The sequence below is a fragment of the Genypterus blacodes genome, unplaced genomic scaffold (assembly GCF_046128005.1).
Source record: "Genypterus blacodes isolate CSIRO-AG114 ecotype Tasmania unplaced genomic scaffold, CSIRO-AGI_Gbla_v1 ptg000054l_1, whole genome shotgun sequence".
NCBI classification, from domain to species: Eukaryota; Metazoa; Chordata; class Actinopteri; order Ophidiiformes; family Ophidiidae; genus Genypterus; species Genypterus blacodes.
Window position 1 is genome coordinate 319,029 of NW_027466866.1, and position 11,044 is coordinate 330,072.

Genomic DNA, 11,044 nt, shown 5'->3' on the forward strand with positions numbered 1-11,044 from the left:
TTAACTTTCGTTTTTACCGACAAACTCATACTGGCCACTTTCAGTGTCAGAAGAGAACTGAAAGGGGAATTAAACAGAATATAAACACACCTCTGTTTAGGACTCAGTGCCAGAATATAGACTTTGTATTGTTCAACCTATCCCAGCCAAATGTAAATAAAATACTAACTTTCTATTTAGTTCGTCATTTAGTTATTTATTTAGTTAATGGTAGTGTGGGGTGATATGTTCAAATTGAAATGAGTTGATTAAGATATTCTTTGTATTTCAGTTTTGTCAACATTAAGGAGCAGAAGGTTCTAGCCCTTAACAGCTAGGAGCCAGAACTCTATGCTGGAGAGCCCTTAGTGATCATTTGGATTAATGAAAACAAACTGATGAATGTCATCTGCAACGAAACTGCATGTTAGATCACCTAGATTGGAAATGTATAAGTTGAAAAACGTATTGGACCAAGAACAGAACCCTGAGGAACACCAAACATTGGGGAACAAAGAGATGAAATGGTATCATTTGACAAGAAAAAGTGAGAACTATTTTTTCACCAGCAGAGTGGATGGTTGCAGACTCCCAGGTTATTTGCAAGGTGGTCGAGTAAAATATTGTGGTCAAAAGGAGAATTAAAGAGTCAGTATGAAGGAAGATGAGAGATGGGTCTGCAGTCATTTAGAATGCCTGGATCTAGGGTTCACTTTTCAAATTTGTGTTTGTCCACATTTAACACCAGAATTTGTACCATTGATCTTCTTGAAAAGAGGGTTGAGAGGTTTGAAAATTGCTGCTTATGGGGCATTTAATGGAAGTTTTATTATTCCTTGAATTTATTGTGTTTGTCCGAATTAGTGTGTCTTGCAGAGTACTTATGTGTATATGCATTTTATCATTTATATAAGTTAGTTAGTATATTAGTTAGATTATATTAGCTAATATTAGCTAATGTTACTTTATACTGTATTTGTGGTCATTTCTTCAATCAAAGTTTAAATATAGAAATTAATTAATAATACATTTCAGAGACAAGATTTCTTTCTACTCAAGTAAAAACAGAGCATTAATACTGAAATGTTAATATAGCAGAGGAGCTGGAGCACCAGCCAGGAGTCCTGATGACCGAGATCCAGGCAGGTAAGAACTCTTGGTTCAGCAAAACCCTGGGCTCCCTGAAGGGCTCGGCCTCCTCCACATCCTCCTCCTCTTTTTCCTCTTCCTCTGGCTCCCTGCCACAGGCGCCCTCCTCCCCCAAGGACGACCCAGCGTAACCACACCCCTCCCTCGTCCTCGCGGGATGCACAGTAGAGTTGAGGAACACAAAGAGCAGAGACGAGCAGCAGAGAGACGAGGCGCTCCCTGCGGACGTCAATTGCCGGTTTTTCCTGGACTGTGAACATGGAGGATGAGGGAAGAAGCAGGCAGGGACCAGCGCCACCTTTCTGTCAGCACGCTTACATGCACCTTAATACTTCGATTTTACCGCGGCAATAAATCTGCCTCCATAAATATCATGAATATACCTTAAGGCTACTGACGAGTAACAGAGCAAGATTATACCACTGTTAATCGAAGAGTTAAGGCATGTAAACGTCTTTACCAGAGCACCGCCTCCACGTGCATTTCCTCAATGCACCACCTAGATAATGGTTTCAGCTAAAGAGGACAACCACATCATCACATGTCAATAACTCCACTCACTGAAGATCACAACTCCTCAGTAATTGGTTGATTGATTGTGTTTATTTTGTGAATATCTGAAATCAGTAAATAGTTAATGAGGTCATAGTTCTACCACTTAGCCACCAGTTAATGTTGCCATGCAGACAGGAGAATGAGCCCAGGCATATTCCATTAGATTTGGATGCATTGTTACTTCAGCTGTGATTCTTTTTGCCCTCTTCTTTGGCGAGGATGCTGAATCAATCACTGATATCATCAAAGTAATTATCGATGTAGCGAAGCATCTGAACGACGGCGCTGAGCAGCAGGATGTCGCAGTTCAGGTCCAACTCCAGCTCCATGCTGTAGTTCTTCACTGGAACAATGCAACACATCGGCACACCAAGCCGAGTGTGGACCGTCTGCACCTGGAACACAAACCCGGCACAGAGATTCAGCTGAGGGAGACGTTTTCATAGAGAGCAAAGTAAAACCGCTGCTAATTTTCTATCCTTTGGCCTTGACTTTATAAGAATCATCAACGTCAAATCAAAGGCGATCTCACCAGGTCCCTAATGTAGCCGCTGCTGTAAATGTTCTTCACATCCTCTGACACCAGGGGGCAGCATTCATCAGGTTTAGTCAGCAACACCAGCTGGGGAAGCCCTGGAAAACACCACAAATGTCTTCTATTATGTGATCCCTACCTTGTTTATTCTACATTATGTTAATTTACCACTGATATTGTGGGACTGACCCATTAAGTTGATCTTTCTGCGTATAGCATCCAGCTTCGCCTCCAGCTTATCCGACATGATGGAGACCTTGCTGGCGTCGATGACGTAGGCCACACAGTGGATCTGATCCTTGAGTGCTGGAGACTCGCGGTAGCCGGGAGCTCGTGGTTGCAGAGGAGCAATGGGGTTGAACTGATTCAGACAGAAACAAACGGCTCTTCAGTGCCAGATCCTGCTGAATGTAAGTAAAGGTGAGAACAACCTACAGTAGCCACCTGGTAAGTGTCTGGCACGTGACCTTTGAGGATGTTGCTGATGTCATCCACATCAAGTCCCGCCCCTGTGTTCTCCTCTAATCCCATAGTATCACACAAGATGATAGGCAGAGGTTTTCCTTCTCGTCCATCTTTTATGGAGTAGGTGCGAAACTGTTGGGTACAAAGTGTTTTCTTCATCCACATTTATTCAGGCAACCAGTGCCAACAGTCACCCAATTATGACTCAGTAACCTGTTCAATATCATCATTGAGAAGCTGAGGAGGACCTGACCTTGGTGGTGAGGCTGGTCTTGGAGCAGCCGGCGGTGGCCTGGCTGGTGACATGACCTCTGAATATAGAGTTGATGGAGTTAAAGAAGCTGGACTTTCCAGCTCCCACCTGTCCGATGAGCAGAACCCGGACCTGGTCCACAGCAGTGATCGTTGGTTTGAAGAGTCTGATGCTGTCCATCATCTCCTTCCTCTTACTACTAAAACCAGTGCAGGTAAAAAAAACAACTGTGTCTTCAGAAACATTTGAAGAATAATCAGGATATATCGAAACTCTACCTCTTCAACTCTATGACAACTGTGCCACAAACAAAGGGTGCAGAACTATGCCTCCACCCCACTCACACAGAATCCCAGACTGTGGTCCTCCATGGCTTCTCAAGTTCTGCGGAAGAGTACATCCAGATATTCTAATCATCATAAATCATAAATCCAGATAACTGTTTTTATAGTGAACATTAAAGAATAGCAGAATAAGTCATCAGTCATTTGTCAGAATGTGTTGTGAAGCCAGAAGCATCAGAGTTTGGTTGATGATGACAAACTCACCGTCATCCTCAACTTCATAGACTTCACACTCAGTCAGGTTGAGAACATTGCCATGCATTTCTGCATCATTGAAGGTGTAATAGCCTCCTCCAGCATTGCTATGGACTACGGCTCGGTTTCCATAGACAAGGACCAAAGATTCTCCAAAATAAGGACCACAGGAAGTTATCATGTTCACTGCATAAGTAGAATTGGTGACATTATATTTGATGACTCTTTCTCCTTTTAATGTGAAAAGAAAGGCCTCGCGATCTGCTACATACTGTCCACTCTGACTAAAGGCTTGAGTGGTGTAACCTCCAAACACGTAGCCAGATGCATTGTAGCCTACTGACACTGTGGGACCATGGTTGTCACACTGCTGGTGGAAGGCGGCCCCAGTGAATCCATGGATGGTGGCCTTGTACAGCAGCTTTAGCTTTCCACCTCCCAGCTGCTTGGAGATCGCCCTCTGCTGGATCGTGTTAAGCATGGGGTTCATGGTGGAACGTTTGCCTGCTGAGGTTTGTAGGAATATTGATTTTCTGGAGCTTCTACAGTTCACTCACTGTGTAGTCTGCAAAACAAACAGAGCTGTCAGAGAAATTACCTTCATTGTTCATAAAATAAACTGGATTTTCATGTTCAGGATTAATAACAATAATAATAATACTGGAAATTAATGCTGTAACAGGATTACAAGAAAAGCCAAACACTGTGGGTTTGATCTGGTTTGATTAAACATCAAGACCAGCTTGATCTCTTCCAGTCTAAGAGTGGAGCCATCAAGATGGAAGAATATGAAATGATTCCATGACACTTGACACACCCAAACTAACTCAGTCATACGTCATGATTCTGTGTAAAAGGAAAGTGAAACCAGGCCGCACAATGTCCACCTAATCTAAACAAAGCTATCAATCATCATATTTCCGCCCTGTGTGTGTGTGTGTGTGTGTGTGTGTGTGTGTGTGTGTGTGTGTGTGTACGTACTGTACGTACGTACGTACAGTAAGTACACACAGATGTGAACGTACACTTCAAATCCACAGTGACACTTTTTCAATTACATAATGTTTAGACTGCAACAGACGATTTCATGTTGAAGTTTGTCAAAATATTCAACACTCCATTAATTTCTAACCTGCAGTTTGAAGACGTTCGGGGATGACGAAGGTGTCTGAAGATGCAGCATTCACAACTACATACACAGACCGGAAATATTGTTCTTGGCTTTCAAAATAATGTGAAAAGCGGCTTGTGTATCGTGTAATATATCAAATTCTTCTTTGGCAACGCGCGGTAAGGGCTTTATTTTGAAGGGATTTACCAGAAGTGCACAATATACTTCAGCTACCTTGACTGACACTCGGGCGGAAATCTTAACTTTCGTTTTTACCGACAAACTCATACTGGCCACTTTCAGTGTCAGAAGAGAACTGAAAGGGGAATTAAACAGAATATAAACACACCTCTGTTTAGGACTCAGTGCCAGAATATAGACTTTGTATTGTTCAACCTATCCCAGCCAAATGTAAATAAAATACTAACTTTCTATTTAGTTCGTCATTTAGTTATTTATTTAGTTAATGGTAGTGTGGGGTGATATGTTCAAATTGAAATGAGTTGATTAAGATATTCTTTGTATTTCAGTTTTGTCAACATTAAGGAGCAGAAGGTTCTAGCCCTTAACAGCTAGGAGCCAGAACTCTATGCTGGAGAGCCCTTAGTGATCATTTGGATTAATGAAAACAAACTGATGAATGTCATCTGCAACGAAACTGCATGTTAGATCACCTAGATTGGAAATGTATAAGTTGAAAAACGTATTGGACCAAGAACAGAACCCTGAGGAACACCAAACATTGGGGAACAAAGAGATGAAATGGTATCATTTGACAAGAAAAAGTGAGAACTATTTTTTCACCAGCAGAGTGGATGGTTGCAGACTCCCAGGTTATTTGCAAGGTGGTCGAGTAAAATATTGTGGTCAAAAGGAGGATTAAAGAGTCAGTATGAAGGAAGATGAGAGATGGGTCTGCAGTCATTTAGAATGCCTGGATCTAGGGTTCACTTTTCAAATTTGTGTTTGTCCACATTTAACACCAGAATTTGTACCATTGATCTTCTTGAAAAGAGGGTTGAGAGGTTTGAAAATTGCTGCTTATGGGGCATTTAATGGAAGTTTTATTATTCCTTGAATTTATTGTGTTTGTCCGAATTAGTGTGTCTTGCAGAGTACTTATGTGTATATGCATTTTATCATTTATATAAGTTAGTTAGTATATTAGTTAGATTATATTAGCTAATATTAGCTAATGTTACTTTATACTGTATTTGTGGTCATTTCTTCAATCAAAGTTTAAATATAGAAATTAATTAATAATACATTTCAGAGACAAGATTTCTTTCTACTCAAGTAAAAACAGAGCATTAATACTGAAATGTTAATATAGCAGAGGAGCTGGAGCACCAGCCAGGAGTCCTGATGACCGAGATCCAGGCAGGTAAGAACTCTTGGTTCAGCAAAACCCTGGGCTCCCTGAAGGGCTCGGCCTCCTCCACATCCTCCTCCTCTTTTTCCTCTTCCTCTGGCTCCCTGCCACAGGCGCCCTCCTCCCCCAAGGACGACCCAGCGTAACCACACCCCTCCCTCGTCCTCGCGGGATGCACAGTAGAGTTGAGGAACACAAAGAGCAGAGACGAGCAGCAGAGAGACGAGGCGCTCCCTGCGGACGTCAATTGCCGGTTTTTCCTGGACTGTGAACATGGAGGATGAGGGAAGAAGCAGGCAGGGACCAGCGCCACCTTTCTGTCAGCACGCTTACATGCACCTTAATACTTCGATTTTACCGCGGCAATAAATCTGCCTCCATAAATATCATGAATATACCTTAAGGCTACTGACGAGTAACAGAGCAAGATTATACCACTGTTAATCGAAGAGTTAAGGCATGTAAACGTCTTTACCAGAGCACCGCCTCCACGTGCATTTCCTCAATGCACCACCTAGATAATGGTTTCAGCTAAAGAGGACAACCACATCATCACATGTCAATAACTCCACTCACTGAAGATCACAACTCCTCAGTAATTGGTTGATTGATTGTGTTTATTTTGTGAATATCTGAAATCAGTAAATAGTTAATGAGGTCATAGTTCTACCACTTAGCCACCAGTTAATGTTGCCATGCAGACAGGAGAATGAGCCCAGGCATATTCCATTAGATTTGGATGCATTGTTACTTCAGCTGTGATTCTTTTTGCCCTCTTCTTTGGCGAGGATGCTGAATCAATCACTGATATCATCAAAGTAATTATCGATGTAGCGAAGCATCTGAACGACGGCGCTGAGCAGCAGGATGTCGCAGTTCAGGTCCAACTCCAGCTCCATGCTGTAGTTCTTCACTGGAACAATGCAACACATCGGCACACCAAGCCGAGTGTGGACCGTCTGCACCTGGAACACAAACCCGGCACAGAGATTCAGCTGAGGGAGACGTTTTCATAGAGAGCAAAGTAAAACCGCTGCTAATTTTCTATCCTTTGGCCTTGACTTTATAAGAATCATCAACGTCAAATCAAAGGCGATCTCACCAGGTCCCTAATGTAGCCGCTGCTGTAAATGTTCTTCACATCCTCTGACACCAGGGGGCAGCATTCATCAGGTTTAGTCAGCAACACCAGCTGGGGAAGCCCTGGAAAACACCACAAATGTCTTCTATTATGTGATCCCTACCTTGTTTATTCTACATTATGTTAATTTACCACTGATATTGTGGGACTGACCCATTAAGTTGATCTTTCTGCGTATAGCATCCAGCTTCGCCTCCAGCTTATCCGACATGATGGAGACCTTGCTGGCGTCGATGACGTAGGCCACACAGTGGATCTGATCCTTGAGTGCTGGAGACTCGCGGTAGCCGGGAGCTCGTGGTTGCAGAGGAGCAATGGGGTTGAACTGATTCAGACAGAAACAAACGGCTCTTCAGTGCCAGATCCTGCTGAATGTAAGTAAAGGTGAGAACAACCTACAGTAGCCACCTGGTAAGTGTCTGGCACGTGACCTTTGAGGATGTTGCTGATGTCATCCACATCAAGTCCCGCCCCTGTGTTCTCCTCTAATCCCATAGTATCACACAAGATGATAGGCAGAGGTTTTCCTTCTCGTCCATCTTTTATGGAGTAGGTGCGAAACTGTTGGGTACAAAGTGTTTTCTTCATCCACATTTATTCAGGCAACCAGTGCCAACAGTCACCCAATTATGACTCAGTAACCTGTTCAATATCATCATTGAGAAGCTGAGGAGGACCTGACCTTGGTGGTGAGGCTGGTCTTGGAGCAGCCGGCGGTGGCCTGGCTGGTGACATGACCTCTGAATATAGAGTTGATGGAGTTAAAGAAGCTGGACTTTCCAGCTCCCACCTGTCCGATGAGCAGAACCCGGACCTGGTCCACAGCAGTGATCGTTGGTTTGAAGAGTCTGATGCTGTCCATCATCTCCTTCCTCTTACTACTAAAACCAGTGCAGGTAAAAAAAACAACTGTGTCTTCAGAAACATTTGAAGAATAATCAGGATATATCGAAACTCTACCTCTTCAACTCTATGACAACTGTGCCACAAACAAAGGGTGCAGAACTATGCCTCCACCCCACTCACACAGAATCCCAGACTGTGGTCCTCCATGGCTTCTCAAGTTCTGCGGAAGAGTACATCCAGATATTCTAATCATCATAAATCATAAATCCAGATAACTGTTTTTATAGTGAACATTAAAGAATAGCAGAATAAGTCATCAGTCATTTGTCAGAATGTGTTGTGAAGCCAGAAGCATCAGAGTTTGGTTGATGATGACAAACTCACCGTCATCCTCAACTTCATAGACTTCACACTCAGTCAGGTTGAGAACATTGCCATGCATTTCTGCATCATTGAAGGTGTAATAGCCTCCTCCAGCATTGCTATGGACTACGGCTCGGTTTCCATAGACAAGGACCAAAGATTCTCCAAAATAAGGACCACAGGAAGTTATCATGTTCACTGCATAAGTAGAATTGGTGACATTATATTTGATGACTCTTTCTCCTTTTAATGTGAAAAGAAAGGCCTCGCGATCTGCTACATACTGTCCACTCTGACTAAAGGCTTGAGTGGTGTAACCTCCAAACACGTAGCCAGATGCATTGTAGCCTACTGACACTGTGGGACCATGGTTGTCACACTGCTGGTGGAAGGCGGCCCCAGTGAATCCATGGATGGTGGCCTTGTACAGCAGCTTTAGCTTTCCACCTCCCAGCTGCTTGGAGATCGCCCTCTGCTGGATCGTGTTAAGCATGGGGTTCATGGTGGAACGTTTGCCTGCTGAGGTTTGTAGGAATATTGATTTTCTGGAGCTTCTACAGTTCACTCACTGTGTAGTCTGCAAAACAAACAGAGCTGTCAGAGAAATTACCTTCATTGTTCATAAAATAAACTGGATTTTCATGTTCAGGATTAATAACAATAATAATAATACTGGAAATTAATGCTGTAACAGGATTACAAGAAAAGCCAAACACTGTGGGTTTGATCTGGTTTGATTAAACATCAAGACCAGCTTGATCTCTTCCAGTCTAAGAGTGGAGCCATCAAGATTGAAGAATATGAAATGATTCTGACACAGGCGGATCTAAACACTTGACACACCCAAACTAACTCAGTCATACGTCATGATTCTGTGTAAAAGGAAAGTGAAACCAGGCCGCACAATGTCCACCTAATCTAAACAAAGCTATCAATCATCATATTTTCGCCCTGTGTGTGTGTGTGTGTGTGCGTGTGTACGTACGTAATGTACGTACAGTAAGTACACACAGATGTGAACGTACACTTCAAATCCACAGTGACACTTTTTCAATTACATAATGTTTAGACTGCAACAGACGATTTCAAGTTGAAGTTTGTCAAAATATTCAACACTCCATTAATTTCTACCTGCAGTTTGAAGACGTTCGGGGATGACGAAGGTGTCTGAAGATGCAGCATTCACAACTACATACACAGACCGGAAATATTGTTCTTGGCTTTCAAAATAATGTGAAAATCGTCTTGTGTATCGTGTAATTAATCAAATTCTTTTTTGGCAACGCGTGGTAAGGGCTTTATTTTGAAGGGATTTACCAGAAGTGCACAATATTCTTCAGCTACCTTGACTGACACTCGGGCGGAAATCTTAACTTTCGTTTTCCCGACAATCTCATACTGGCCACTTTCAGTGTCAGAAGAGAACTGAAAGGGGAATTAAACAGAATATAAACACACCTCTACTTTACTCGGCTCTGTTTAGGACTCAGTGCCAGAATGTAGACTTTGTATTGTTCAACCTATCCCAGCCAAATGTAAATAAAATACTAACTTTCTATTTAGTTCGTCATTTAGTTATTTATTTAGTTAATGGTAGTGTGGGGTGATATGTTCAAATTGAAATGAGTTGATTAAGATATTCTTTGTATTCAGTTTTGTCAAAATTAAGGAGCAGAAGGTTCTAGCCCTTAACAGCTAGGAGCCAGAACTCTATGCTGGAGAGCCCTTAGTGATCATTTTGATTAATGAAAACAAACTGTTGAATGTCATCTGCAACCAAACTGCATGTTAGATCACCTAAATTGGAAATGTACAAGTTGAAAAACGTATTGGACCAAGAAATGAAGGTGTAATGGCCTCCTCCTGCATCGCTATGGACTACGGCTCGGTTTTTATAGACAAGGACCAATGCTCCTCCAAAATAAGGACCACAGGAAGTTATCATGTTCACTGCATAAGTAGAATTGGTGACATTATATCTGATGACTCTTTCTCCTTTTAATGTGAAAAGAAAGGCCTCGCGATCTGCTACATACTGTCCACTCTGACTAAAGGCTTGAGTGGTGTAACCTCCAAACACGTAGCCAGATGCATTGTAGCCTACTGACACTGTGGGACCATGGTTGTCACACTGCTGGTGGAAGGCGGCCCCAGTGAATCCATGGATGGTGGCCTTGTACAGCAGCTGTAGCCTGGCACCTCCCAGCTGATTGGAGATCGCCCTCTGCTGGATTGTGCTGAGCTTTGGGTTCATGGTGATTTGTTTGCCTCCAAAGGCTTGTCCGAACATTTTCTTGAGCTTCTATAGTTGACTCACTGTGTAGTCTGCAAAACAAACAGAGCTGTCAGAGAAATGCCCTTCATTATTCATAAAATAAACTGGATTTCATGTTCATCCTCCAGATGGCCAAATCAGATCATAACACTGGAATAATAATAATAATAATAATAATAATAATGGAAATAATGCTGCAAAACACCAAAAAAGTATGAGTAACAGGACTGGCACATGCGGATCTAGAAACTTGACACACCCATACTAACTCAGTCATACGTCATGGTTAAGGGAAAACCCTTTCAATTACAAAATGTTCAAACTATTCATGATTTCACGATTTCATGTTAAAGTTTGTCGAAACGTTTCTTACCTGCAGTTTGAAGACATTCGGGGGTACGAAGGTCTCCAACGGTGCAGCATTCACTACAACTACATACACGAACCGGAAATATTGTGCT

The 11,044-nt window shown here is 42.5% G+C and overlaps 2 protein-coding genes across 8 annotated transcripts; both read right to left on the reverse strand.

Annotated features, from left to right (window-relative positions):
* Window positions 1–1,711: 1,711 nt before the first annotated feature.
* On the reverse strand, window positions 1,712–4,743 carry LOC143001652 (interferon-induced protein 44-like). Of its 4 annotated transcripts, none has more exons than XM_076151372.1 (8): window positions 4,608–4,743; window positions 3,485–4,040; window positions 3,281–3,320; window positions 2,937–3,132; window positions 2,663–2,815; window positions 2,408–2,579; window positions 2,216–2,316; window positions 1,712–2,078 (listed from the first exon to the last, which is right to left on the reverse strand). In XM_076151372.1, the coding sequence occupies exons 2-8, from the start codon at window positions 3,963–3,965 to the stop codon at window positions 1,911–1,913; spliced, it is 1,311 nt and encodes a 436-aa protein (XP_076007487.1). In that variant the 5' UTR covers window positions 3,966–4,040; window positions 4,608–4,743; the 3' UTR covers window positions 1,712–1,910. The 4 variants fall into 4 exon arrangements, with proteins under 4 accessions (XP_076007487.1, XP_076007485.1, XP_076007486.1 ...); XM_076151370.1 differs by having other exon boundaries at window positions 2,937–3,135; XM_076151371.1 differs by having other exon boundaries at window positions 2,937–3,135; window positions 3,485–4,057; window positions 4,608–4,697.
* A 1,813-nt stretch (window positions 4,744–6,556) lies between these two features.
* LOC143001664 (interferon-induced protein 44-like) lies at window positions 6,557–9,575 on the reverse strand. Of its 4 annotated transcripts, none has more exons than XM_076151394.1 (8): window positions 9,440–9,575; window positions 8,330–8,885; window positions 8,126–8,165; window positions 7,782–7,977; window positions 7,508–7,660; window positions 7,253–7,424; window positions 7,061–7,161; window positions 6,557–6,923 (listed from the first exon to the last, which is right to left on the reverse strand). In XM_076151394.1, exons 2-8 carry the CDS (start codon window positions 8,808–8,810, stop codon window positions 6,756–6,758), a joined length of 1,311 nt encoding a protein of 436 aa, XP_076007509.1. In that variant the 5' UTR covers window positions 8,811–8,885; window positions 9,440–9,575; the 3' UTR covers window positions 6,557–6,755. The 4 variants fall into 4 exon arrangements, with proteins under 4 accessions (XP_076007509.1, XP_076007507.1, XP_076007508.1 ...); XM_076151392.1 differs by having other exon boundaries at window positions 7,782–7,980; XM_076151393.1 differs by having other exon boundaries at window positions 7,782–7,980; window positions 8,330–8,902; window positions 9,440–9,531.
* Between the last annotated feature and the right edge of the window lie 1,469 nt (window positions 9,576–11,044).